General features: G+C 49.6%; 2 protein-coding genes and 2 long non-coding RNA genes across 10 annotated transcripts in view; 2 read left to right on the top strand and 2 right to left on the bottom strand.

Annotated features, from left to right (window-relative positions):
• Window positions 1-2,201: 2,201 nt before the first annotated feature.
• On the top strand, window positions 2,202-4,641 carry LOC148116595 (uncharacterized). The gene is made up of 3 exons (XR_015733681.1): window positions 2,202-2,236; window positions 2,355-2,591; window positions 3,218-4,641. It is a non-coding gene; the product is annotated as an uncharacterized LOC148116595 (long non-coding RNA).
• A 1,457-nt stretch (window positions 4,642-6,098) lies between these two features.
• Window positions 6,099-25,665, top strand: part of LOC117671518 (uncharacterized) — a 103,488-nt gene continuing 83,921 nt past the window's right edge. For 3 of the 4 annotated variants that reach the window (XR_004592924.3, XR_004592922.3, XR_004592923.3), the window contains exon 1: window positions 6,184-6,467. This is a non-coding gene — a long non-coding RNA (uncharacterized LOC117671518). Of the gene's footprint in view, window positions 6,468-25,665 lie in introns of all 4 variants that reach the window. The other variant, XR_004592925.3, reaches the window with a different exon arrangement.
• On the bottom strand, window positions 12,041-15,781 carry DLX1 (distal-less homeobox 1). The gene is made up of 3 exons (XM_034427388.2): window positions 15,269-15,781; window positions 14,235-14,434; window positions 12,041-13,145 (listed from the first exon to the last, which is right to left on the bottom strand). The coding sequence occupies exons 1-3, from the start codon at window positions 15,579-15,581 to the stop codon at window positions 12,891-12,893; spliced, it is 768 nt and encodes a 255-aa protein (XP_034283279.1). The 5' UTR covers window positions 15,582-15,781; the 3' UTR covers window positions 12,041-12,890.
• Window positions 23,687-25,665, bottom strand: part of METAP1D (methionyl aminopeptidase type 1D, mitochondrial) — a 92,914-nt gene continuing 90,935 nt past the window's right edge. For 2 of the 4 annotated variants that reach the window (XR_015731840.1, XM_034427333.3), the window contains 3 exons: window positions 25,393-25,440; window positions 24,136-24,214; window positions 23,687-23,989 (listed from right to left, as the gene is read on the bottom strand). Coding sequence is in view for 2 of the 4 variants with exons in the window: in XM_034427333.3 (XP_034283224.2) it covers window positions 23,911-23,989; window positions 24,136-24,214; window positions 25,393-25,440 (206 nt within the window). In the remaining 2 variants the exon portion in view is untranslated. The remainder of the gene's footprint in view (window positions 23,990-24,135; window positions 24,215-25,392; window positions 25,441-25,665) is intronic. The other 2 variants (XM_034427342.3, XR_015731841.1) reach the window with 2 other exon arrangements.

The following is a 25,665-nucleotide window of genomic DNA, read 5'->3' as shown; positions in this document are numbered from 1 at the left end:
CCCACTGCGATCTGGCGCCACTAGACGTGGAAGCAAGCCGGACAGGCTCCTGGCGGCTTCCCGCGCTACAATCCCGGCAGCGTGACGGCGGCTCCTGAAGCTGCAGGCGACCCGGTCTCCCTCGTGATCAGCAGGCCCCAGCAGCAGCGGAGAGAAGGGAGTCCCCGCATACCTTCGGCTTGGCCTGTTTGGGCGCTTCGAGGCGGCTGCTGGCTTTTGCAGGAGGTTTTCTTGATGAACGAAATGGGACACCTCCTCTTAACCGGAGGCACACCCAAGAGACACAGGGTGCAGATCTGTGAAAAGGCATTTCAACTCCACGGTTGCCTCGTTTTGGCTTCCTAGCTGGTTATTTATATTTTCCTCTCAAGTCACAGGCTTTCCTTAGATGAGGGTGACAATCTTCTACACTACTCACTGCACTTGTATTCCAAATCGAGCACATTGCTACTATACACAGGCTTTAAAGGCAACGCGGTATATAGTATTTGTCCTCCCCACCTTCCACCCCCAAAGGTTCATAAATTGTTAACAGTTTATGCCACAATGAATCTCTCAGTTTGTTGGATGCTGGAGCATTAGAAGATTAATGCCAAACAGGTTATTTTGGCTCAGTATTTGGCAGGAGAGGCCAAGGGATGCTCTCACTGCCTTCCCTTCACCATACAGGTTGCTGCCTGCCCAATCGGAGCCCTCAAATCAAATGCAAATCTTTTTAAGGTCCCAGGGTTCAGTGTCTTAGAAGTATTTTACCGTGCCATGCAAAGTAAGGCTCCATCAGCTGCACCTGGGTTATGCTGGGGTCTACTGGGGAAGATGCTTCTTCAGGAAGCGTCATTTCTTTATGATGATTATTATCCCTTTGCTCACATTTTATAGTACAAGTTGACCCTTTGGGCATGTGTTTGGTATTTATTTCTAAATATTTCAAATAACTGTTAAGAATGAAGTCCATACTTGCATATAAAATTACTTGCCGGGCTGTTGGCAAATAGCCTATCTGATGGGTTTCAGTGACAAATCTGATCACTGACCTTAAAATATGTGAACTAGCTACCGGTATGTCAATAAATTTCCTGTTTCTCTGTTGCTTTTGTAGTCATTCTGAAAGCCCGTAACTGGTGTTCCAGTTCCCACAACTATCCCAGGCTGTGTTGCTTCAGTTTTTAGGAGGAAAAAAAAATGTTTTTCTTTTTCTGATGATGGGCATGACCGATTTGAGAGGGGGTGGATGCACAGGAGCAGGAGGAAGAATTTCACCCAGCAGAGACTTGTTTTTCTCTACCTAGTGCCTTTTTTTGTATTGAACTTCGACTCCCATAATCCCCAGCCAACAGACAGGATAAAGAATATTGGAGTCCAAGATGTAAGGGAAGCATTAGGTGGAAGACTCTTCCTTTTTAAAGGCAAATTTGGGAGCCCTGTTGTAGAAGTCTCTCTCTTTCTCTCTCTCCATAATTCCTTTTTACTGCCTGATCTTTTCCAAAGTGGAACTTCGCCTCTCCCGAAATGATTAAAAGCCCCCTAACGATTTTTACTTTCCTGCCCGGACAAAGGGCCGCTTCCTCCTCCAGCAATGCCAGGAGCGGCGTCAGTAGAAAGATTAAGCAACCCCCGTATCTCTCTTAACATCTTAGGAAGGTGCTGTTTGGGCAGATCTGTCCTCGAACGAGAGAAAAGGTGGGGGTGGGGTGGGGGTGCACCTAAGCAGACGCCGGGAAAGTGACAGGAGCCTGGAGAAGGAGCCAAAGCTTGGCTGCCAGCCCGGGGCCCTTTTTCAGCAGAGGCTCCCTTGTCCTCCAGGCGCGCCACGGGGGAACGCAGGGGTAAATCGCTCGGCTGTCCGCTCGCGCCATCCCTGGGTGGCGGGTGGGAAAAGGAAGGTGGTTGTGGGGCGGGGGGGGGAAGAGATGACTGCGCTGCCAAAGGGGATGATTAAGAGGCATAACGCGCCGGAGGCGGTGAATGTACAGCCTGCCTGAATCGGAATCACGCAACCGGCCTTGGCACGACAAATAGGGTGGGGGGCGGAACAAAGCAGGCGGACAAACTCCGGAAGATAAGCGGGGATGTGGGCGGTGTTGTTCCCTTCCGCTCCAATCAGAAGCCCCGTCGTGGTTGGTTTTGTCAAAAAACAACACTACACACACACAAAAATAAAACAAAACCCCACCAAAAAAACACAACAGCACCGTTCCCACCAACTATCAGGCTAAAAACCACCCGGGCGAAGCAGGTCAGACCTACTCAGAGCCATCTTGGGGGGGAAAAAAAACCAAGCTTAAGGAAGGGGGACAAAATGGCCACACTTCAGTAAGTTTCGAGACGAAGTGAGGCCGCCTTTTATTTTCCAGGAGTGGCGCAGCGCCTCAAGTCCTGCGCCCTAAAGAGCCCGGTTTCGCTCGAAGGGCGCCATATCTCGTGCCCCCCACCCCAATGTAGACGGCGAGGGCGGGAAAATGACGCTCCGCCAAGCCAAACGCGCGCACAATCACACCCCACTCCCGTTTTGCCATGAAGCGAGCCCGCACGGCGCCCATCTCAGAAGGGCCCAGCGAAGAACAAAGAAGGCAGGAGGCCTCGGGAAGAAGGCGAGACGCGGCGGGAGGGAGCGGAGCGGAGGGAGAAGGAGGGAAGGGAGGGAAGGGGCATCTGGAGGAAGCGAACGCCGGAGCCAAGCGGGGGAGGAGAGCGTGGGAGAATCGGCGCTCCGGAGCCTAGGCGGGAGAGCCCGAGGGCGGGGCCTGAGCGAAGCTCTTCGGCCGCCTAAGGCGCGGCGCTGAGGAGACTTTCCCACACAGCCCGGGCTCCCTGCGAGACAACGGGCCCTGTGATCCTTCCGAGGAGTCTTCCTTCCGCTCCCCCCCCCTTTTTTTTTTCCCTCTGTGGCGAACGCGGCCTGGTGAAAAATGGAGACGGGAAACGGAGGAACTTCGGCCTCCGCAGGAACCAAGGGTCGCAGCCCTCCCTCCAGAGTCCAGAGGGTGACCGGAAGGCACCCATTTGGCGAATGCCCGCTTAGCCACTTCTTTCCAAAGGAAGGGCCGAAATTGCTGGGAGGGCGCCGGTCAGAGCGTAGGCCGAAGCGCTGCCAGCCACGTGCGCCCGAAAAACTGGCCTTCCCCCTCGAAAGCCCTCCACTTATTCTTGGCTGGATGTTGTCAGCGTTATATATTAACGATTGTTTACATTTTTATTGTGCTTTTTTGTCAAACAGGAACACAAGACAGTCTGCATTGGGCTTCCTTGTCCAACGTTTCTTCAAAACAACCATCTTATGCGGTGGTTTGGCCTAGGAAGTGTGTCTGGCCTCCAGTCATGGAAGATCCTACATTACTTACCTACTACACCAGTTAGGCCCAGAGTGCATTCACCCTGACAGACAAAACCCCAGTAAATTGGAAGGGGGGGATGAATAAACATTATGTTTAAGTCTGCTTTGTACATTTCAGAATGGGAAATATAATTTATTAAATTACTGCTCACTTGGAAACATTGCTCAATGAAACAACACAATGCGCCCAATGCACACAACTTCTTGTGCCATATCTGTCATCTGCGGTTGGCAATCATGTTGGCTATCCACAATGCACACACAGGCATATAAAAATAACAGGAGCCCTACTTGTTCCCTAGATCTGGGCAAAAGATATCTGATCCTACCAGGACTGTGATCTCACAACAGGGATATATTTAGTAAATAAAAGATTTCCATCAGGCTTAATCAGACAAACCCAGTTATTTCAAGAGATTTTATTCTGCTTTTCTGCAAGATGGGGTGGTTTGAAAATTAAAATACTAAAATAATATCTAGAAATGAGAGAGCATAGTGTGTTTTGAGAGAGAAGGAGGGAAGGAAAGAGATGATGTTTACAATGACATTTTGGCCATGCATTAGAATCCTACTCCCCCCTCGCCTCCCCAAATAAAGCTTAATCTTCCTCAATGGGGTTTTCTATGGATGAAATACCTTGGAAGCCAGAGAAAGCTGGCTTATTTTTAAGGTCACCCTTAAGGAGTTAAGTCAGAAGATAAACTAACTGAAGTTAACGTTTTTAGATCTAGATGCCCAAGAATGCTAGATCACAGCTTTTGGAAATGACTCACTTGGCTGTATATTTGAGGGAGGGGAAGGAAGGAAGGATTCTGTGTAGCTTATGATCTAAAGACCCATGTCCATGATATTAAGAAGCTACATTGATTGACAATTGTAAAGAAAAGCAATTTTTGATTTGGTATGTGTGTTTGTGAGAAACATTCTGTGCCACAGCTTTGCGTCTCAATACTTGCAATGGAAATATCAGTACTGCAGTATGACATTATGGTTAGTTGCCCATTCAGCCAGATGGTTAGACTGGCATTTTTACCCATTTGTCGAGTTGGGACATTCATGATATTATTATTATTATTATTGGTTGGAGATCAGCACTTGGGCAAAGGAATTACAGAGTCAAATAGGTATCGGTGGCCAGGGATCTTTTCCTCTCTTTGGGACCAAGAGATCAGACTGCAGACAAGTCTGGTCCCTGGTCCCGATCCGCCTCAGAAGAAATCATCCTATACCTTCTGGGATAGCAAAATCTCCTGTTTGTAAGCCGTTCCCCTCGGGAGCTCCAGGTGGCAGAGAGATTGCGACTGGAAGAGAGATCCGACCTTCATCTCCTGAAAATGATATTTAGGTAGATGTGGGCATTTGCACGTCAAGATCGTGCCATCTTAGAGGGTCGTATGGATCAGCTTGGCTTTTACGAATCCAACCGTCTATTCTTCCTTTGCCGATGTATTGGACTGTACTGCATTGTATTATATTATATCGCGTTGTTGTTCCTGCTGTTACTGACTCCAAAATACACCGAGAATACAAAATAGATGTTTCCGTGTCCACATGCAGGGAATCTCTTTTCCCCAGCCTGGTTTTTAAAATTAAAGAGATCGGGGAGAAACCCGGTAGAATTCAGCCCGCGAAAGAGATGCCTTTAGCACAAGGGCTCCCTTTCAAATCTTTCGCTCCGTTGTGGCTTCGTTTATTTACCTTTAAACGATTTCCCCGCAGATAGGAGTAGGGCTCGGAAAACAGAGGGATGTGTTGGGCCTTGTCGAACCCCACGCAACCACCTACCCGCTACCACGTTTCTTTTTCCTAGATCTAGAGAGATCGGACCACCTGACTTTCTGCTGATTCCCACTCCACTCACCCACCCATCATCTCCGGTTGTCTTTAGCTGTACCCCGTTTCCCGGGGGCTACTGAAGGGGCCATCTCCTCCCGTTCCCCCTGCCCTGCCTCGCCACAATACCGGCTTCAAAACAGACTCCCATGACTGCTGCTTACATTGGCCTTCCCCAGGGAACGGGGAGGAGGAGTGAGAGGGAGAGGTAAAGCAATGTAATTAAATTTCTCCCCACACATTTTCCGAGAAGGGGGGGGACGGCGGCGGAGGTCACCCTGGAATGCAACTTCCTTAAAGGGAGTAATTTTCCCCTGAAAAATGGTGGCGGTGGGGACATGGTGGGGGGAGGACCTGGTTTAAAAAAATGCCATTCGGTAGGCAATTTGCTAATTTAGCCTTATTAAAAGTGGGGGGGGGATAGAACACCCAAGAAATTCAATTAAAGCCGCTCTGGCCCAAGAGCTATTTGAGGTATGAATATCTCCCCTAAAGCTGGAGCAATCATGTGGCATTAGACACTTCCGGAATCCTATAGCCAACTTGAAAAATCCCAGACCCCCTTTTCCCCTAATTTTTGCTCTGATCTGTAATTTTATCCACATTTGCACTAGTTTGAGCATTCTGGCTCTCCCATCTGAAAGCCTGCAATTACTATATAATTCTTCGCAATTTCACATGTCCTAATATGGACTGTAATTTTTGCGCAAGACAATTTCCTGCTATTTCAAGCATCAACATTGTCAAAGTTGTATGTACATAATAAATGGGAATATCAATGCATAGTTTTTAGCATAACATCTTGACTCCTCGATAATTATATCCGTTCGGAGCCTACGCAGAATTAGCCTGAATTGCACGGTAACTGCTGCTGCTTTAAAATTTTAAAAAATTACTCATAATTTTCCCAAAGATTACCAAGATCTCGAGTGCACAATGTCATCAGCGTAATGAAGAGTAAACATTTATGCTAATAATCTGCAATTTTTTTCCCATCAGCTATAAAGACAGAGGCTATATAGCAGAAAATTTCAGTGATATTCTGCAAGAGCCGGGCTGCGAAAACCCTCCTGCGCTCAGCGGCAGTTTCCAAGGTCCCTCGAGCCCATTTTTTTCCGGGGTGTTCTCTGGATATTTATTCCGGTGGCAGGGCTGTTTCTCACACCAACACCCCCGAACCCAGCCCTCTATTTTCCAGTGTCTCCCCAACCTTTTCCTGCAGCAATTTGCTGCATCGAACCTTGAGCTAAAGCGAATGAACCGGGTCAGGATTGCATATGGAACATTTGGCAGCTAAGAGGTAAGCAAAGGTGGCGGGAAAGCGCCTTCCCGGGATGGGGTGGGGTGGGGTGGGGCAGTGTCTTTTCTCCCCTCTCTTTCATATGTGCATTTTGACGCTCGATTTTCCCGTTACGGAGAGGAAGACGGAAAAAAGGACCACGGTTTGTTCCGCGCCTGCTAATTCTTCGGTCGAAACTTCCTTGGCGAATGTCGGGGATAATTCCAGGCGTGCGAATGAAATGTGGATGTTTGAGTGAGAGCGCGCTCGCGCGTCGTGGATGTGCAAGATTGGGGAAGCGAGGGCTACCGTCGTTCGATCTCGGGAAGTTTATAGCGAAGGAGGGAAAATGGGGAGGGGTACACCTACACCCGTCTTAGTATCGCTTAGTGGTCCAGCCTGTCAAACGAAGCCCATCTGGGGTTTTCTGCTGTTCTGTACAGTAATAGCGTCGCCTGTGAACTAAGCTGTAGGTATAGGTGTGTGGGGGTGGGGGGGCGTAGAGGAAGAGAGGGGAAGAGGAGAGGAGGGTGCGACTAAGTGAAGCTCTGGGGCTAGTGCAGCTGACCTGGGGGACCAATGATTTGCCGACCCCGCCTTTGCCCTACCTGATTTTAATGGGGAGGAAGAAAAGAGGGACAGGATGTATAGTGGAGAAATGTAAGGCGAGCCTAGGAACGAGGAAGCCCGTTTATTTCTTGATTGCCCTTTCGTTCATCTTTGATCTGCGCCGATCTAAAGAGCTTTGTCTTGTAACTTTAATTGACCATGCTTAAAAGGGGGGGAGGGGAACTCGCGTGGCTTTGTGCATGCGCATGATGTGATACGTCTATCGAGAGACAGAGATAGACCCTCGCATACATAGACGCACATATGGTGACAGTTGCGGACTTGGGGAAAGAGCGCGGGCAGGAGAAATAACTTTCTCCAACTACAACCCTCCCCCCCCCCGAGAAATGAGAGAGAGAGAGAGAAACCAATAGCGAAGACAACTAGAGAAAGCCGTTCGGTGTCCGCGAGGCGAGATAGGGTGGGACAACTAGAAGAAGGCAGATGGATGTCATCTTGGATGGGTTCCTTAGATTTCAACTATTTCAAAATGCAGGAAGCAGCTGCCTTTGCTGGGGGAGGCCGACGTATTTCCAGCTATGGAGAGGGTCTTTTAAGAGGGGGAGAGAGAGAGAGAGAGAGAGAGGAATGAGATTTGATGGGGGGGCTTTGGGACATATTAAAGAGGGATCTGCTTGCCCATTTTGCGGGAGTCTGTCTTCATTACTTCAACATTGTGCATTTGCTAATGCGAAAGGCCCCTTTTCCTTTTGACAAGCATGAGCCTTACACCTGCAAGCAATTTGGCGCGCTCCAGTATAGAGAGGGGAGAGATGGCAGTTCGCACGGATTTCATTTCTCTCTCTTTCTCTCTCTCTCTCTCTCTCCCTCTCTCTGTGCCTTTCTCTCCTCCCTTATTCCTCCTTTCTCAATGCACAGCAAATTTGGCTTTCAGTGCGTTATCTCTTTTGTTAATGCAAAAAGATTCCCCGGGCGAAAAAATTGCTCATAATTACCAGAGAGATGGGGAAACTGCATTAGAATAAATAAACCTGAAATTACTGTAATTATGTTGTGTTTGATGGGCTCGGCTTGTAATCAAGAAGAGAATACAGTGAAATGATGCTGACCCTCTTGGGTTTTGCAGCTGCACGCGCACTTTGGGGTCTTTTTTAGGAGAAAAGGAGTCATTCTGATTATCATTAAGCTGTGTGTAACCTATTGCAGAAGTGTTGGGAAATGAGAGGCAGACGCTTCTCTCCCCCCCCCCCAATGCGGGAGAGAAATTACCTATTCTTAAATTGCGGTGTTTTTTTTTTTTTTTTTTTTTACCATTGACAGCTTTATCCGGTAGGACTGTGTTGTTTGCGGAGAGACCGCGGTTGGAAAAGGCGTAGTACTCGGCATCAATTTTTAATCATTGTAATGAGGTATTGTTTCAATAGAAGCCCCTTCGGATGATTCAGAGTTTAATTAATATCCTCATTATGATGAATTTCGAATCAGATATTTGATGAACTACTTGTCAGGAATAAGGCAGAATTAATGAGCTCTGCGGCGGCGAGATTAGCATTTGCAAACGGTACGGTTTTATAAAACGCGCCGTAACTCAAGCCCGCCTTCACCGGGACAAAACTAATAATTTCTCCATTTGGACGGGTTAGCTCGACTTGATTGAATTAAGGAAAGCCGGGGCGTTGGAGAGGATTTCCGGGGCGAGTTTGTTTGACCGCGGGGCCCTTTCCCCTGGCTTGGATCGGAGTCGATTCGAGGCCCTTCCTTCCTTCCTAGTGCAAGGGTCGCCCTGGCAATCCCGGATTGCCGCAGCCACATCCCAGCTATTTACCTCCAGGAAAGCAGCCCCGTGCTTGCAAAAAGCCCGTCGGACAATTCTCCTTTCTTCGCCGCCAAAGGTACACGGGAGCCGGGACTCTCCCACGGCCATCGTCGCCTCTCCTCCTGAGCGCAAGGCCCAGCCCCGATCAGCCGTGCGCTCTTGCGCCTTTTCCGCCTTGCCTGCGCTCTCCTCTCTTCGCAAGGAAGTGCATTAGCCGGAGCTTACCCATCATCCGATCACTCATCGCCCAGAATTGAAAAATGGGTGCGTGTCAAAACAAAAATCGATACAATTTCTCACCCGCTTCCTTCCCTCGAGCAGCCTCCTGGAAAGCCACTCCCCACCCCCGCCCGATCCACACCCACTTTAGCCTCTCCTCTCCTCCGGCTTCTCTCCCACCCCAGAAAGAAACTTGCCAGTGGATGCGCAATCTCAGCCGGGAAGGCAAGGGAAGGGCGGCTTTCTACAGCTCCGAGACACCCCCCCCTCCCGATCGTGCCGGTTCGAGGTGCGGGGCCGGGAGCTCTGATCCCAGCCGAGATCTGACGAGCTTTCCCTTCGATCCGCCCGCCCGGTAGGTCGTCGTGATCTTTGCCAGCGGGGTTCGCCCCGGGGAATTCGTTTGCTTCAAGGCCCAACCTTGAAGGCGGGTTTTTAAGCCTCCCTGTCTTAGCTCCAGGGACGGAAAGGCCCTGCCTCGGAGCAGAATGGCTGTCGGCCTTTTGGGTTTGTACGGAGCTGAGAACAGAGATTTCACGGAACATAAGGCAGCCTTGGGAGAGATTCTGCTTTAGCTCTTGTGGAAGGAAGGAAAGGAAGGAAAGGAAGGAAGGAAGGAAAGGAAGGAAAGGAAGGAAGGAAGGAAGGAAGGAAGGAAGGAAGGAAGGAAGGAAGGAAGGAAGGAAGGAAAGAAAGAAATTCTCAGTTCCCTGAAATCCGCCAAGACTCTGAAAATATAAGAGGCAAAGATCTCCAAGTTATTCTAAACCGGTTCTCCTTAGGTTCCATTCCATCCCACAAAACTTCACTGGTAAACACGCAAGCAGAAAAGAAACCAAATCCCAAATTCCAATCCCCAGGTCTTTCTCTAGAGTGCCTTACTTGCTGCCCTTCCTGTTACCCACACAAACTCTCCTCGAGTTTATTAGCAAGGCGCAGTTCCTGTCACGGGGGGGGGGCGGGATTGGATAGGTGGGAGAGAAGTTATCGGTTGCTTTTCCCTGCCTGCAAAATCCTCCAAGCGAGGAACCTGCGCCTTACCCTGAAGCCGCTTCCAGACTGGGTGAGGTTGGAGCTTTGGGTTACTGCAGGAAAAGAGAAGAGGCACCAGGCAGTTTGAGAGGGGCTTGGATGGCTTTCGTGCGCTAGTGCTAGGCCCCCAAAGAGCGGGAGGCATCGGGAATGAGTGCCTTTGGCTGCTTGCTTGGCCCAAACATTCCTGGGCCGCACAACTTTCCTTTCTTCATTCCATTTGCGATCCTGATAAATTCCCGGTCCCAACATTTTTGTCCGTCAGCCCCTGGAGACAGTTCTTTAGGCCAGCTTTCCTCCTGAAGGCTATCTGTCCCGGCTCCTGGTGGGGGTGGGGAAGCTAACATTAAATCCGTTAGGGCTGGGGCAAAGAGATCTCCTCTCAGACCTACCGCTGGATCAGGATCATTCAGGAGGTCATTCGTGAGTGGCCCTTCCCTGGCCTGGACTCCTAGGAAGAGTAAACGCCAAGCAGACCAAGGTAGCAGAGGACAGGCAAACAAACCATCGTTTTGTGGACGCTAAGTTAAGGATAACAATAATACTATCCTGATCAAATATTATTATTATTGTTGTTACTTCCCTTCCTTTAGAGCCCGGTGAGATCTCTTTTTCTGGGTACCAAGTACATATTCCTTCAGGGTGTTCCTTCCCACACCCAAATCCAGACCCAGATTCAGAGCACCAGATCCACCACCCTTGGGGTACTCATATATATGCTGGACCGTGGGGAAACCTAATCTTCAAAGACTCCAGCCCTTCCAGCTTTGATCAGGGTTGGGAATAAGCACTGCCATCTCCATTGGGCATCTTTATAATTGCTTTTGCGTTGTATTTAAAAATGCTTTTGCAGCTACTGTTGTGATGGAGTGCTTTCTGGGTAAGAGGGATTCCTTTCTGGGTAACAGGGAGTCTTATCCTCTTTTCCATCTCCCCCCCCCAACCCCCAATAAAGCAATGCTAGGCCATTCTCATTATAAAACCAGACTCATAATAAACCTCAGAGAGAACAGCAGACTTCCAGGTATCGTGGGAGAGAATTTCTCCACATAATTGGTTTGCTTCTGTTTTGCCCCAAGCAAATTCATTAAAGATTTCGGGTTTTATTTTATTTTTTTTTAAAAATAGGTATTTTTATAGTTATTCCTAATTAAATGGCCCTGTGGAGGAAGAAGAGAAAGCAAGAGAGAAACCAGAAGCTTTTGTTAAAAGCCCAAAGAACTAAACCATGCTATGAATTAGCGAGATATATTGAGATCTTGAACTCGAACATGTGTGCGGGGGAGGGCAGGCAAAAAAGGCTGTGAGTGGAAAATGAATCAAAAAGGTTTAAAACAGCCTAAAGACAAATTAGTTTTTCGTCGTGCCCCCCCCCCCTTCCCACTTACATTGCTTCAGGAAAAGTAAGGCAATCACCAACTTAACGTGAGCCGGCCTTCTAAAGCAAATTGTTGTGTTTTTTGCCAACTTGCCCCCTCCCCTTAAAGGAAGGCCAGCGATACATCCGTTATAAATGCCATCCAGTTCTATAACTCCATGTCAAGTAAAGTGCTTAAGATCGTAGTTTACAAATTTCCCAGCCTTGGAAAGAGATGACATCCTGCACGTGTCTTTCAAAACTACTTACCCTTTTGAGCAATAGACAAAATAACATGAAAATAAAATTATATGACATGCTTAACCACTTTCACATCATCAGATTTTGTGGATCCCGTGGCAACCCACTTTACCCTTTCAACTGAGATCCATGAAAATGAATCCGAGAAATAAAACCCGATCGGCTTTAAAAAGCCGTAAGACTAGGTTTCTGCAAATGTGTTTGCAGTCCGAATCCCATGGCCTTCCTTCGATCCAATGTGCGGGGATGCCCCAAAGCGGAAAAACAAACAGCAGCCATAATGAGACGGTCCCTTCAGTGTGTGCGGTTGGTTTTGAAACAAACGGCCTGAACACAGCATCACTTTTGCAAAACAATTCCGCCCATAAGTTTATTTTAAAAAAATGTTTAGGACTCTCATAGTGGTAGTTTTAAGTCAATAAATAATAATAATTTAAAAAATCCCCTTTCCCATTCGACAAAAGGAAAAAAAATTGTACACCGAGAGGACTACAACGAACACTGAGAAGGAAAAGGAAGGAAGGAAGGAAGGAAGGAAGGAAGGAAGGAAGGAAGGAAGGAAGGAAGGAAGGAAAGAAAGGTTGTTCCTTGGCGAAGCCCAGAAAGAAAGGATGATTTGAAGGGAATGGCCAAGAGTCATTTGGACAGGACAGAAAAACGGACAAGAGAGAGGACCCTGCTCCCCCTCCCTTCCTCGGACAAACAGGTTCTTTGCTGCCGGCGTCCTGATGGTCCACCCATGCCGAGGGCCGGATTCCGCGCTGCTGCTGGCAGGCTGTCATCCGGCGTGGCTGGGGGGACGATCTGGGGCCGCCGCGTCAGCTGTCTGCAGTGGGAACCAGCCCCGCCTGGCATCTGTGCTTGTCTCGGGAGCTGCGACCCAAAAACCGTCGGCGATTCAGAGACGCTCCGGCTGGCTCAGGCTTTCTAAGGGGGGGACGAAGGCGGCTTCCTTCCGCGGTGCGATTTCCCCAGACCAACAAGGTTGCCTTTGTATTTTTTTTTTCTTCGTTCGTTCGTTCATTCGTTCGTTCGTTCGGTGGTTCCAGCCGATGGGGCGATCGGCTTATCGGTTCAAACGTTGCAAAAGTAAAAAAATAAAAACAAAACAAAAAACACAAAAGCCAAAGCAAAAAAACAAAACAAAAACCAAAACAACACAAACCGGAGCCGGCCAACCCTTCGCTTCTCACATCAGCTGAGGCTGTTGCATAGTCTCCTGGTGGGCCGAAGGGTACCAAGACGTGTAGCTGGGGATGTAGGTGCCCGGGGTTCCCGTGGAGCTCTTACCCGACGACGAGCTGGTGTTCCAGACTGGCGGCCCGGGCGGAGAGCTGGCCGACAGCGACCTCCCGTTGGCCAGGGCGCTGCTTTCCAAGGCGGCTCCCCCTTGCTTCATTAGCTTCTTGAATTTGGAGCGCTTGTTCTGGAACCAGATCTTGACCTGCAATCCCCCCAAGTCCCAGGAAGATGAAACGTTCAGAACACACCGCAAAAAGTCATAAGCCTTCCCTGCCTAAGTCACCCTCGGGCCCAAGAAAGGAGCTCCTTCATGGCTCTTCTCTCCCCCCCCCCACCCCCCAATCATGCTCCGAGGAATCCGGTCTCGGCCCCAAGGCGCCAGGCAGCGCTTGGCTGCGACCCCGGACAGAAAGGTCGAGGGAGCTGGAGGCGAACACCGAGTTTTCTTCCCTACTTCAATGGGGGAAAGCGAGTCAACTGCTGTCCAGAGACTAACCAGGTCGTTTTTAACGTGTTTACCCCTTGCCCGGTATCCAAGGATCTGGAAAGGCCAAAAACTTTCTTTCCCCCGTCCACACGTGGCTAAAAATCGGGGTGCCGCGGATGTTTAAGACCTCGGAATGCGGCCGGAACAGAGAGCAACTGTGCCACAAAAACAGCAAGGACACTCATTTCTAAACCGGGAAAGGCCCAGGCCAAAGAAAAGTCCCGCGTCAATTAAACTCCCCATTTTTTTTTTAAATTTCGAGGTTTGAGGGTTTTGACCCAGAAAGGATTGGGGGGGGAGAGAGATAGGAACGAATGGTAGGGTAGGTGGTTTTCCTTTGGGTCGGATTTCTGGAAAGGGAGCCCCGTTGTTTGCGATTCTGGCCCGGGTTTCTCCACGTCCTGAAAGGGAATTTCTGAACCCTGAGAAACTTAAAACCTCTGGATCCTATTTGGGGAGAGTAGAGACCTTTTGAGCCAAAGGTGCCTTGGAAAGAGGAGAAGGGAAGCTCGCCCAAAGGCTTCAATAGCTCAAGAACAAGAAAAAGCACCAGGTAAAGCAAATAACGTATTTTAATGTGTTTTTAGGGCGCTTTCTCAGATTTGGGGCGATGGCTTCATCCAGACATGCGATAGAGAGGAGGGAATCCTTTGGCCGAGCTTTTTTTTCAGCTCTACCGGACCCCAAGAAACTTCCTTGCCGAAGGAAGCTCGGATGGGAAAAGCACGAAGCCTCCTGGGGGGGGACAGAAGAGCGTCCCAGGGCCGGGATGAAGGAGGGGAAACCGGCCCCGTCTCTGCCTACCTGAGTCTGGGTGAGGCCCAAGGAGGCGGCCAACTCGGCTCTTTCCGGCAAAGCCAGGTACTGGGTCTGTTGGAAGCGCCGGTTCAAAGCCTGGAGCTGCAAGCTGGAGTAAATCGTCCGGGGTTTCCGGATTTTTTTCCCTTTGCCGTTAAAGCGCACTTCGCCGCCTTCCACCACGGTGCTTTTCTCTGTCTCGGTGCCTGGAAGAAGTGACAAATAGAGGCCCGTGAGAGAAGATACCTGGGCGCCTCGCTGGTTTAGGCGGAGAGGCGAGGATCAACGCCAGCCACGCAGCCTCTCAGTCAGTCCGGGTCAGAGGTTTGGCCCCGGCCCCGCACTGGCCTCCAAAGGGCCCCGAGAGCAGCCGGTGTCAGGCTCCCTCCTCCGCCCTCCAATCAGTCACGCTTTAATGAGCCCCGAAGCCCCACCGGCAGCCCCCGAAGTCGGGCGGAGATGAGGCGGCTGTTGTGCAAGAGGCGAAGGGATTGTTGGCAGCCCCGGAGTTTCATCGCCCGTGGGGAAGGGGAAGAGGGGGGGGAAAAAAGGAAAAGTTTTTCTATTTTTACAGGCGGCGGCACTTTAGGTTTAATTACCCTTAATTGCATACATTGTTTATAGCGCGACGCAATAAATAATTGCCGAGCCTAATAGGCGCACATCTGGGGGGGGGGTGAGTTGGAAAGAGTGCAGAGGAAATGCTTTCGGGCCTTTGCCAGCCGGGCCTGGTGTGGCTTTGTGTGTAAACTCCAGAGATCTTGGAAACGAGGCTGTTCCCTTGAGGGTAGTTGGGGCAGAAACCAGGGGGCTTGGGGGGAGGAAAGAAAAATCTTACACAACACCCCCACCCCAATTCAGTTGGGCTGCGTTTCTTTTTGTTTCCCTTCCCCATCTCCGTATTTTTCAGGTGTGGGTGGGGGGGGGGTGTCCATTTAGGATTTCTCCCCTCCCCTCCCCTTGCCCCCCCCTCCCTCCCTACCGACCCCCCCCTCCCTTCCCTGCCCTGCCCTCCCCTCTCGCCGGCAAATGGCACGTACCTGTTTCCTCTAACCGAGTCTGAGCCAAGCTGGTGCTGTTGGGGTAGGACTGCACCGAGCTCATGTAAGGGTTGCCCGAGTGGCCGCTGACCGAGTTGACATAGGGGTAGCCCAGCGGTCTGGAGAAAGAGGACGCGGCGCTGTACGAGCTGTCCGGCTGCGAGTGGCCGGCCGAGTGTAAACAGTGCATGGAGTAGTGGCCGTGGGCCATGGGCGACGGAGGCATTTGCTGCCCGGGCGGGCCAAACTCCATGAAGACCGCCTTGCCTGAGACGGGGCTATTTAGGCTCTCTGGCATGGTGGTCATGGTCATTGCTCGCCGCTGACTCGGGTGGCTCGCTCGCTCTCGCTCTCCCTGCCTCGCTCGCTCGCTCGCTCTTGCTCGCTCTCGCTCGCTCTCTTTCTCTCGTCTTTGGGGGGGTCTCTCTCCCGGCCTCGCGTTCTCGGGACCCAATTTAAGAGGCCCGGGGCTTTTCACTTTCCATTCATAAGAAAATGGAGTTTGGCTCTTTGGAAAAAAAAAAAAAGTGTCTCTAAGGCATGAGATGCTGGGGGGATTCTACACAAACTCGCCTAAAAGCTTTGACTCAGCCAAACGCCATGAATATGCATGAGCTCGCCGAGCTGATTGGCCCGCCGTCTGGCAGAAGCGCTCGCGATTGGCCCGAGACGCTTTTAGGGGGCTTCCGCCGGCTGGACCGGGCGAGCGAGAAAGACGGACTTCGCCTGGGCGGAGGAGACGATGCCGCGGGACCCTTCCAGCCGCTCCCCCCCCTCAAGAACACCCCCCCCTTCGCCGCCGCCAAGGATGCGGGAGAGGAAGGCTCGCAAACCAGGCCCTCTGTGGCGCCCCTCTTCTCCGCTGGGGCGGATGGAACCCCGGCTCCCTCACCCCTCACCCCCGCGGCTCTGCTTGACTTTCCCGCGTATTCCTCCCGGTGTGACAGCAACTATGTGTAAGCTGGAAAAAAAGAAGCATGAGGGCCTCCCCCTCCCCTCAGGGCCCCCACCCCAACTTTGCTCCTTCTGCCCCTCAAAGCCTTTCAGGTGTGTGTGTGTGTGTGTGTGTGCGCGTGGGGGGGGCTGTTTCTCGGAGCGGCCACCGGCTGCGGGGCCGGTGCTCGGTTCTCAAGCAGCAAAAGTGAGGTGAGGTTGGCAGGAGGGGTGGCGGGGCGAGGCCGACCAGGCCCCTCCTTGCAGGCGCGCGCAATTGGCGGGGCAGGTGATTTCTCTCCCCCCTCCCCTCCCCTCCCCTCCCCGGGGGCTGCATTTGGCGCGCGAGAAGGGGCCGGTGGAGCGGGAGGGACTGCCAAGCGCCCCGCCAGGAAGGAAAAAGGTACCGCCGGAGCATCGGAAGCCCAAGTCGAGCGCGGAGAGGTCACTCGTTGGGGGGGTTGGGGGTTGGTTCAGGTCAGGTCACTGTCACCGCTTTACCCACCGAGTTGGGAACGGACCTCGTGCGGGGTCTTGAAAGGGGTGAAGTCAGCTTTTCGACTCGGTTGGATTATTAGCCCAATTTAGGAAGGGGGTTGCCCGCTTTTAGAGTCACGGGATTGACTCCTCGCGACCCCCATTCCAAAGCAATCTATTGTAAGACCCGGTCAACCTTGGTTCCTTTTTTTTTTCCCCTTCCCCAAGTTGAAGTCCTGAAGAGAGGAGAGGGGACTGTGAGAAAACTGCTGTGTTCTAACTCCCCCCCCCCCCAGCAGCAGGTTAGTTGCAGACTAATTTTCTGACTAGTGGTGGCCGTGGACGGTTTTTCACAATCCAAGCTAAAGTACTAGGGCCAGGCGATTAAGAAAGAAAACCTGCCCTTGGTGATAAATTCTAAATAATGGGCACTTTTGCTTTCCTATGAGTTTGCCTGAGCAGCCTAAGGTTGAAAATGGAAGGGGGGGGAATCCCAACTTGATGCCCCCCGCCCTATGAGAACAACAGGACTACTTTCGAATTCAAGTCGCACAGAAAAAGGGGGAGACTGTGGGCTGAAGTGACCTGATATCTTTCTAACTTCCTCCCTCCCTCCCTCCCTCCTTTCTTCCCTTCCTTCCTTCCTTCCTTCCTTCCTTCCTTCCTCTATTTTTTCCCATTGCCTCCAGTTGAGCAAAGCATCAAAATAGTTTCCACGCCGTCGCCAGGCGAGGCCTCCAGGGTGCAATCTCCACTGACTTTCCGAGGTCTAATAATTAGAAAGCATCGGCAGCTAATTATTTCACTCCTCATTTCACGATCTCTCTCTCTCTGTCTGTGTGTGTGTATTGAGATGCCGGGCGGAGCGGGCTGTCCTGGGAGAGGAAGGGGTGGGGGTTTAGGGGTGGGGAGAGGGCTGATCTTGCGGAAAGTTCACACGTGCAGCTGTATTAGTTACTGATTCACTTGATTAAATGCTAGTCTCAAGTGCTCTGATCCACAGCTGAAGGCGCCCCCATTAGCATAACACTGATGTTTAATTCTCATACGCATAATTAGCCATATATTTAACACTAATGGCGGCGCGCGCGAAGCCTTTGGCGTGTTTAAACAACCGGAGGGTGGGGGGGGGAATATATAAATATATGTGTGTGTGTGTGTGTACATCACACGCACAATCACTCACCCCCACGTGCACGCACGAGCCCCCCGAGACACGCACGCGCTCCTCTTTGGCCCGAGCTCCGCTTCTTCCTTCCCCGCCTGCCCCGCTCGGTTCCACCTCGGCGCATCGAGGGCGCGCACGGAACCCCAGCTCTGTAATCAAGCCCACTTTCTTTTCCTTTTTTTTTTTTTTGGCAAAGGGAGATCACCAGTAAAAATGAACATTCAGACAAATTGCATTGCGGGTGGCGTTATAGATATTAATGGCGGGGGGGGGAGGCTTCCCCTCCCCGCCGGCTGGCTGGCTGCTTTTCAGAAGCCGGGCGAGCAGCTCCTGCGCTTGCCGCGAGCTAGAAGGCGACGGTGGCGGGCAGAAGCGAGAGCTGCGAGGCCATCCCATAACGCTCACACCCCCACCCCATAGGGGCTCTCGAGAATCGGGCTAAAGCGGGGCCACCTGCCTCCCTGGAACTCTTTCCGCGGCTTGGAGCCCCTTCTTCTCCCCCCCCCCCAACCGCGGCAGAAAAGAGCGGCGCCCTCGGTGCCCACCGCAACGCACCTGGCGACTCTGTCCACCCTCGCCGCTTGTCCTCACCTGGACCCGGAGCGCGTAAGTGTGGTGGCCACCAAGACAGGTCTGGCTCGGGTGGGGGGGGGGAGAAGGGAGCTGAGTTGAGCCCAGGGAAGGGAGAATTTCTTTCTTTCCAGCGGTCTGGAAATCAAGCCTTAGGTTTTGAAGTGTTTCCAAACTGGGAGAAAGTTTGGGAACTGGTTGGAGGGGAGGGGGGAGGGGAGGGGAGAGTGGCAAGTTGCCTCCCAGCCCGGAGTCCGGCCACTTCTTGGTTGGAATAGCATTTGAGTGCGGACTCAGTCTCCTAGTCCTCATTGAGGCTAATCGGATGGCTTTTCCAGCTGCGATGGAGATGAACCCAGCCTGGCCGGGGGTGAGCTGAGCAAAACAATAAAAATAAAAAAAAAACCCGTTTACAAGGAGGGCGGTTTTTGTGTCCTTGCAAAAGCGCCAGTCTCCGACCCGCAGGGTTTGGGGTTTTTTTTTCCCCACGCGGGAGAATAAAAGTTTTTGCTTTTATTAATAAAAGTGAAGCGCCTCGTCGGGTTGCCAGAGACGCCCTAGAGAGGAGGGTTAATTTTGCACCGGCCTTGCCAAGTGGGTTGGAGGGAAAGCGGGGAGGGGGGGGGGGCTATTGCACTTCTCTCACGCGCTGGAAATCTGCCCCGATTCCGCGCGAATGTGCTTGTCTGGATCGCGGAATCCTCTGGCGGAAAGTCCCTCTGATTTGCCTACAATATACTCAGGCGGCGACATCGGTTGGGCCCTTACGCTGAATTAACCCAATTGAACTCTGCTTTTAGGTCGAAACCTATCGGGCTGTTCCTTTCCGTCGACCTTTGTGTTAGAATTTGTTTGAAATTCAGGAGGGGAGGGGAGGGGAGGTGCCCGAATTCGCGAGCGGGTCAACCATTTAATCAGGTCTGGTTTTTAATCAATTCTAATAAAACCTGTCCAACTCTGGCTTTTATACTGGGCGTAGCCGGGGGCCCTACGCGGGCTGCTCCTTTCCTCGTCCGCTGTGGCTGACAGAAGCCACGAACCGAAGGATTCCGATCGTCCCAAACCTTAACTTCGTTGAGGTTTAAAGCTCTCCTGGGGAATTCCAGTCAGTTCGTCCCTAATGAGAAAACACGTGTAGAGATTGCACGTGTAGAAGACGATGTGCATGGGGGGGGGGGAGGAAGGAAGGAGAGACAGAAAATGTGGTGCTTTGATTGCGCGCCGGACTTCGATGTTGCTTGTTTTCTGCATCTCTTTATGATCGGAGCAAACGGGCATTATTAAATAATTTTATTAAATAATTGGGTCAAAGTCATTTTGTGAGATTGGGGCTCTGAAGGCCCTGAACTACTTGAGAGATGTTTCTGGAGGGGCAGGAGGACAGGGAAGGAAAGGAGTTGTTTCATCTAGAACTTTGTACAAACCAACTTTGAGCCCTGGTAGCGCAGCAGACTAAAGCACTGTTATTAACATCAGCTGCCTGCAATTACTGCAAGTTCAAATCTCACCAGGCTCAAGGTTGACTCAGCCTTCCATCCTTTCTAAAGTAGGTAAAATGAGGACCCAGATTGTGGGGGCAATAAGCTGACTTTGTATAAAATATACAAAAGTATGAAGGCTATTGCTTAACGCATTGTAAGCCGCCCTGAGTCTCCGGAGAAGGGCGGCATATAAATCAAATAAAACAAAAAAAACTTTGTATTCAGATCCAGCAGAGGGAGGGAACTGGAAAAGGGAAGTGCCAGCCAAGCACAGAACTTTCCAAACTTTGCTATTCTTTTCATTGTCCCAATGATAGCAATGACTCTCCCTCCTTCTCTCTCTGTCTCTCTCTCACACACAAACAATAAACCTTTCTGCAATCACCTTAATCATTAGGATTATAAATGTGTATCATAAATGCTGCTACCTCAGTCTAATTGCTAGGCAAACAGCTTGTTACCACAGCAGTTGGTAAAATCCTGCAGTCCTAATAAAATTAACCTGAGGGGGGAGTAACCCACTGGGAAGGCTGCAATTAAACAGAAAGAGAGAGAGAGAGATGCTGGCCCAATGCAGAAGATGTACCCTTAAGCCTAGGCATAGCTACCCAGTAGTAAATCTCTGGGTTCCGTAGCACTCACTCTCATGGAAATACATAAAGGCTTGCGACTTTTATATCAAACCTTAGTTCTTCCACTGAAATAAGTAGGAAGCACAGTGTTGTCTGTCTCACACCCAACTTGCTCAAGACACTTCAAAAGTGTTACCTGCTTAGAAGAACGTCCTGGGCAACTATTCACTTTTCACTCCAACCCAGTGTGGACGGCCAGATATAGTTCTATTTTAGACAAACAAGTTTTTTTTTCTCATCTAATGCCAAGTTAATATTGACATAGTCTGCTAAACCTTGATTTGGTTTCATCAATATTTTATTGCATAAATCCACAATGGCTGCTTTCAGACACTAGTGAAATCATAAAACATAGTTTGTAAACACAGGTTAATCCAAACGGGATAGGGTTGGCATGATGATTTAATGTTCTGTGTAACTCCAACTGCGGGGCAGGGGGGGAGGGGAGGTTCCCAGAGGAATCTCCAAGGAAGCGATGCAATCAAAGAATCTTGTGCCACCTTGAAGCATTTATTATAGTTGGGAGCTAGTGGATTGCCGTGCCACGTGGACTATAGGTTGTGAGAGCTGGTGTCCCCCGTACAGGCCCTTTAATAGAAAGAAAAACGACCTGGGAAATATCCAGGCTGAAGTTCAGGTTGGTGCTCCGAACTCAAAAAGACCCACGAAATGTGAAGCCAGATGCAATGAACTTAGGGGTCTTCTTCATCACCCAAGTCCTTTGAGGCAAACGGGATTAGGTTTTCTTTGCTCAATTGACTGGGTTGACATACTGGTTCCTGTCCTTATCTTCCCAAGAGGGTTAGACTAGAAGACCTCCAAGGTCCCTTCCAGCTTCTATTCTATTCTATTCTATTCTATTCTATTCTATTCTATTCTATTCTATTATATTCTATTCTATTCTATTCTATTCTATTCTATTCTATTCTTATTCTTATTCTTATTCTACTATACTATTCTACTATTCTATATTCTATTCTATTATTCTAGTCTATATTCTATTCTATTCTCAGATTCTCTGCTGCTTAAAGCGTGGAGGCGTCTGTCTCTCCCCTCCCGCTCTTGAGTTTTCCGGGAAGTGAGGGAATCAAATTTGCCGAAGTATTCAACAGCACTTGCTTAATTTGGTTGCTGAATTAATCCCTTTTCTGAGTTGGCACGAAACTAACCAAACAAACTGAGTTTGCCTGGCAGGGTAAACTCCAGTTCGCATCCAGTTTTGCAACTACCGGTAGTTCACGTGAGGCGCGAGATCTTTAATGTCAATGATCTAATCGAGCTAGTGTGAGAATCCAGCCCAAAAAGTGGATCTTGTGCTCTTCCATGATACACAGCCACGCATTGGTCTAGGACAATGGAGGTTGTAGTCTAGCAGCTCTGGAGGAGCACCAGTCTGGAAAACTCTGATCTACCGTCCTTACGGTTGCTTCAAATGAAGAAAAGAAAAAAAAAACCCCACTAGTTTTAATCTTGGAGCGGCGATCCTCCACTCATTTATAAGCGAGGCGGCCTCGTTGTTTACGAAGTGATCGTGAAATCTCAGCTATCCGTAAACTAAGATTTGTGACTTAGAGGCATGTGTGAATCCAGACAATTGTATTTTACTCAACCGTGGCTTATGGCCAGATTGCATATTTCTAGAGGCCTCATCAAAATTTGGCTTCTGTCCCAGAGACCTTTCTTACCCGGAGTACAACATTACCAAATTTTAATTCACAACGACCAGCACTCGAAAATAATTTATTACTGGAGAACGATCAGATCATTTTTATGAAAACGATCATTTAAAACAAAACGAAGTCAATTATTATTTTTGTGGCGGCCCTCCCACTACCCTACCTTTTGGAGTGCGCCGAAAGGTGGGGCGGGTGGGGGGGGGAAACCTCATTACCGAGCTTGTCCAAATCTGGTTTCAAATCCCAGCACTGTCTGTTTAATGTATTTTCTAAACGAAGCCAATTTTGTGGCTGTCCGTCGTCCCACGATTTGCTTTGATGGCGACTACTGAAGTAGCCACAGTGGCACCGCTTCATAGTTGGGTTTCCTAGAGGAAAAGTGGCAAAGGTAGCTTAGGCTCGAGGTGAAGCCGAGTACCGCAACTTTTGGTCGGGGGGGGGGATGAGTTGGGGGCTTTGGCGTGATTGTTATCACCCGAAAAATGAATTTCGGGTGACTGACCCCGAGCCCAGTCAGGAGATCCCCTTTCTCTCTTCCCAGCTCCGTCCTATTTGCCCTGTCCAAGGAGCTCGTCCCGGCCAGGCGCCTTTCCAGCGCAGCAAAAGCGCGTTTCACTCGCCCCACATTCGCAACTTTCCTTCCCCACCGAGCATCTTCCCTCGTTGAGGCTCGCCTTTAGCCTTAGGTGATCCTGCTTGAAGCTTGTGCGGGACCCTCTCCGGCTTGCCCCCCCCCCGCATACGCCACTTTGGGGCTGGCCTGGAGTAGATCTCCAGCAGTCCCCCCCCCCCAAGGTCCTTAACACACGGGACAGCAAGCGACTCCCACTCCCTCCCGTTACTGAAGGTGGGCCACGGTATTATGTGTGTGACTAGCAGAAGCCACAGCCACAGTGGTCCTTGTAGGCAGAAGGGGGACCAGTCGCAAGTCAGAGCCAGCCCTTTTTCTCAGGCTTCCTCTGGGCATTCAGCACTCCCCACCTCCCACCCCAAAGGAAGTTTTCAATTGCCAGGCGTCCATACTTCTCCTCCTTTCCTTGGGAGGTTCGTCTTGGGATTTGGGGCACAAGCGAAGACCCAGATCAAACAATCCTTCTGCAGCAAAGATGCAAGGTCAGGCTGGAGTCCTGGGAAAACAGGCACCAGTTTAGGCAAGATCCTCTTCCTCAAGGAATAATGTCATCCTCAGAGTAACAAGTAATACAGTAAAACCCACTTTTTTTTTTCTTGTTGGTCAAGGAGGGTCGTTTGATATGAAAGTTCTGATATAGAGAGCGCTGAATGGTTGCTAAAAATGTAAGTGGCTGCAAAGCCACAAGAAATAAAGTTTGCCCCTTTGCTTTCCTGTTGTTTCCATGTCTTTGGGGAAAAAAAACCCATTTGGCTATGTAAACATGTGGGCACTGCCACAGGGGCTAGGAACAGCCTTGAAACAAAGCGTAAGAAACCAAAACAAGGGGTGGGCGGGTGAGGGGAGAGAAACACATCCTCACTTTTTTTTTTTTAAGGAAAGTTTTTTTTAAATATTTTTTAATAGTTGTGGAGTAGAAGTGGTTACATGCTTTGTTCAAAGATTATCCGGTTTACATCAGGGTCCTTCGAAGATCCCGCAAGAAAGCAGCTCCCCCAAATAAATAAATGGGTTGATGCCAGCTCCTCCCGGGAGCACCACAGGAAAAAGGTCCTTCTTGCCAGCTGGTGGCTCTTAAGTTTCCTCAGCCAGGAGGGTCAGGATTTCTGTTCCTTTGTCTGTAATGACGATGGTGTGCTCAAACACGGCTGATCTGAAAGAGAAGCAGCGGAGTTAGGGGACAAGGTGGTCCTGGGATTCCATTTTGAAGGGAAAATGCATGAGATCCAACAGGAGAACTTCCAATTAGGGAATTATCAATTAAACTGAGAATTAAAATGACAACAGGAAAGGTACTACCTTTTGAGGTCTGCACTTATCAGAGTCCAATCGTCATCCAGGAGATAACATTCGGTCAATCCTTCCATTATTACAGGCTCTGATACGACAAACAGAATTAAATAGGTATTATAGTGATTTGTAAGCTTGTCCTTCCTAACCCCCAAGCGCCAGTTTGTCCAGATAAACCGTCTTGAATTTTACTTGAGCCATCGCTCAAAAAAAAATCCCAATCACAAAAGCAGTCGCTATCGGTGGAGGAAAGCAAAGCAACCATCAAGCTGGAACCTGGATGCTGGATGCGTCCCTGTTTCAAAAGGTGGAAGAAGGGCATTTTAATCAAGCTTTAATTAAGATCCTCATGGATCATAACAACCAAAGCCCCCAGCCACTTTCCTCCAAAGAGCAGGCAGGATGGAAATATTTGATTTTTTTAAAAGCAGGTTTTAAAATGTTCATTAAATCAGCAAAACAACAATTTTCTTATTTCCCCTTAATTGCTGTACCATTTAGGCACGCCGTGAGTGAGGAATACATTTTTTCCTCTCTCTTTCCACCCCCTGATAAGCTCTTGATGATTGGTATTTAGCGTGTTCAATCTCCCAGGTGAGGGCTGCTGACTGGCTACTCAGCCAAAATGATAGAAGGGCAGCTCCTGGGCTCCAATAAAGGGGCATAATTGTTCCCAGAGAGTTGGGTGGTTAATCTGATATTTGGGGGGAATCAGCCTTCAAACTGACCTCTTACTATGAGCTCAGCTTCCCTTCCTCCCAAAACCCACTGGGCTGTCATGACACAATCTAAATCTATCCTTAGGATGGACTGAGGAATTGTCAGCTCTCCTTGCTTGATGCCTCCCTGAGCAAGCTCTTCCTGAAGTCTCCAACCCAAGGCACTACTCCACAGAGTAGTCATGGGCAACTGTTCTGTTCTGGGCAAATGAGCACTATCTCAGGTAATGAAGCCATCTCACCTCTGGACAGAGAGATGGGCAGCATACCAATTTAATAAATAAAATATATATTAAAATCAGAAGTCAGTGATCATTTTTTTTTAAAAAAATCAAAACTAACAAAATGTAGATAGTGTCATGAAAATGCAAATAGAAATCGTATCCAATGAGTTTAGAATAACTATACTAAGACATTCAACATTCAAACAGAGGTGCTTGGGTATTGTTCTATTAAAAGTCCAAATGACTCAGGAGAAAGAAAATCCAATTGAACAGTAAAATTGCTCAAAGATATTACAACAGTTTCAATACAAACCATAACTAACCTATTGTGAATGCCATTCCCTTCTCCATTAATACATCATTTTCGTTTGCTACAAAATAAAAGATAAACTTTTTAAATTATCTAGGTAAATAAAAAGATGATCTTTTGCTAGAAATTGTGTTTCTCTCAAACAGGACCAATCCCCTAGCTAAGTCCATCTTGGCCCTGCAAAGATTCTCTTCTGTCCTTAGAGTATTCTGAATTCGGAAGACAAGACTGGCCGATTTGTCAGAATTCAGAAGACAGGGCTGGCCAATTTGAGGCTTGCACTTGA

Source organism: Pantherophis guttatus, chromosome 1, assembly GCF_059756535.1.
Source record: "Pantherophis guttatus breed Tessera chromosome 1, ASM5975653v1, whole genome shotgun sequence".
Classification (NCBI taxonomy): domain Eukaryota; kingdom Metazoa; phylum Chordata; class Lepidosauria; order Squamata; family Colubridae; genus Pantherophis; species Pantherophis guttatus.
This window is presented reverse-complemented; position numbering and strand designations above follow the sequence as displayed.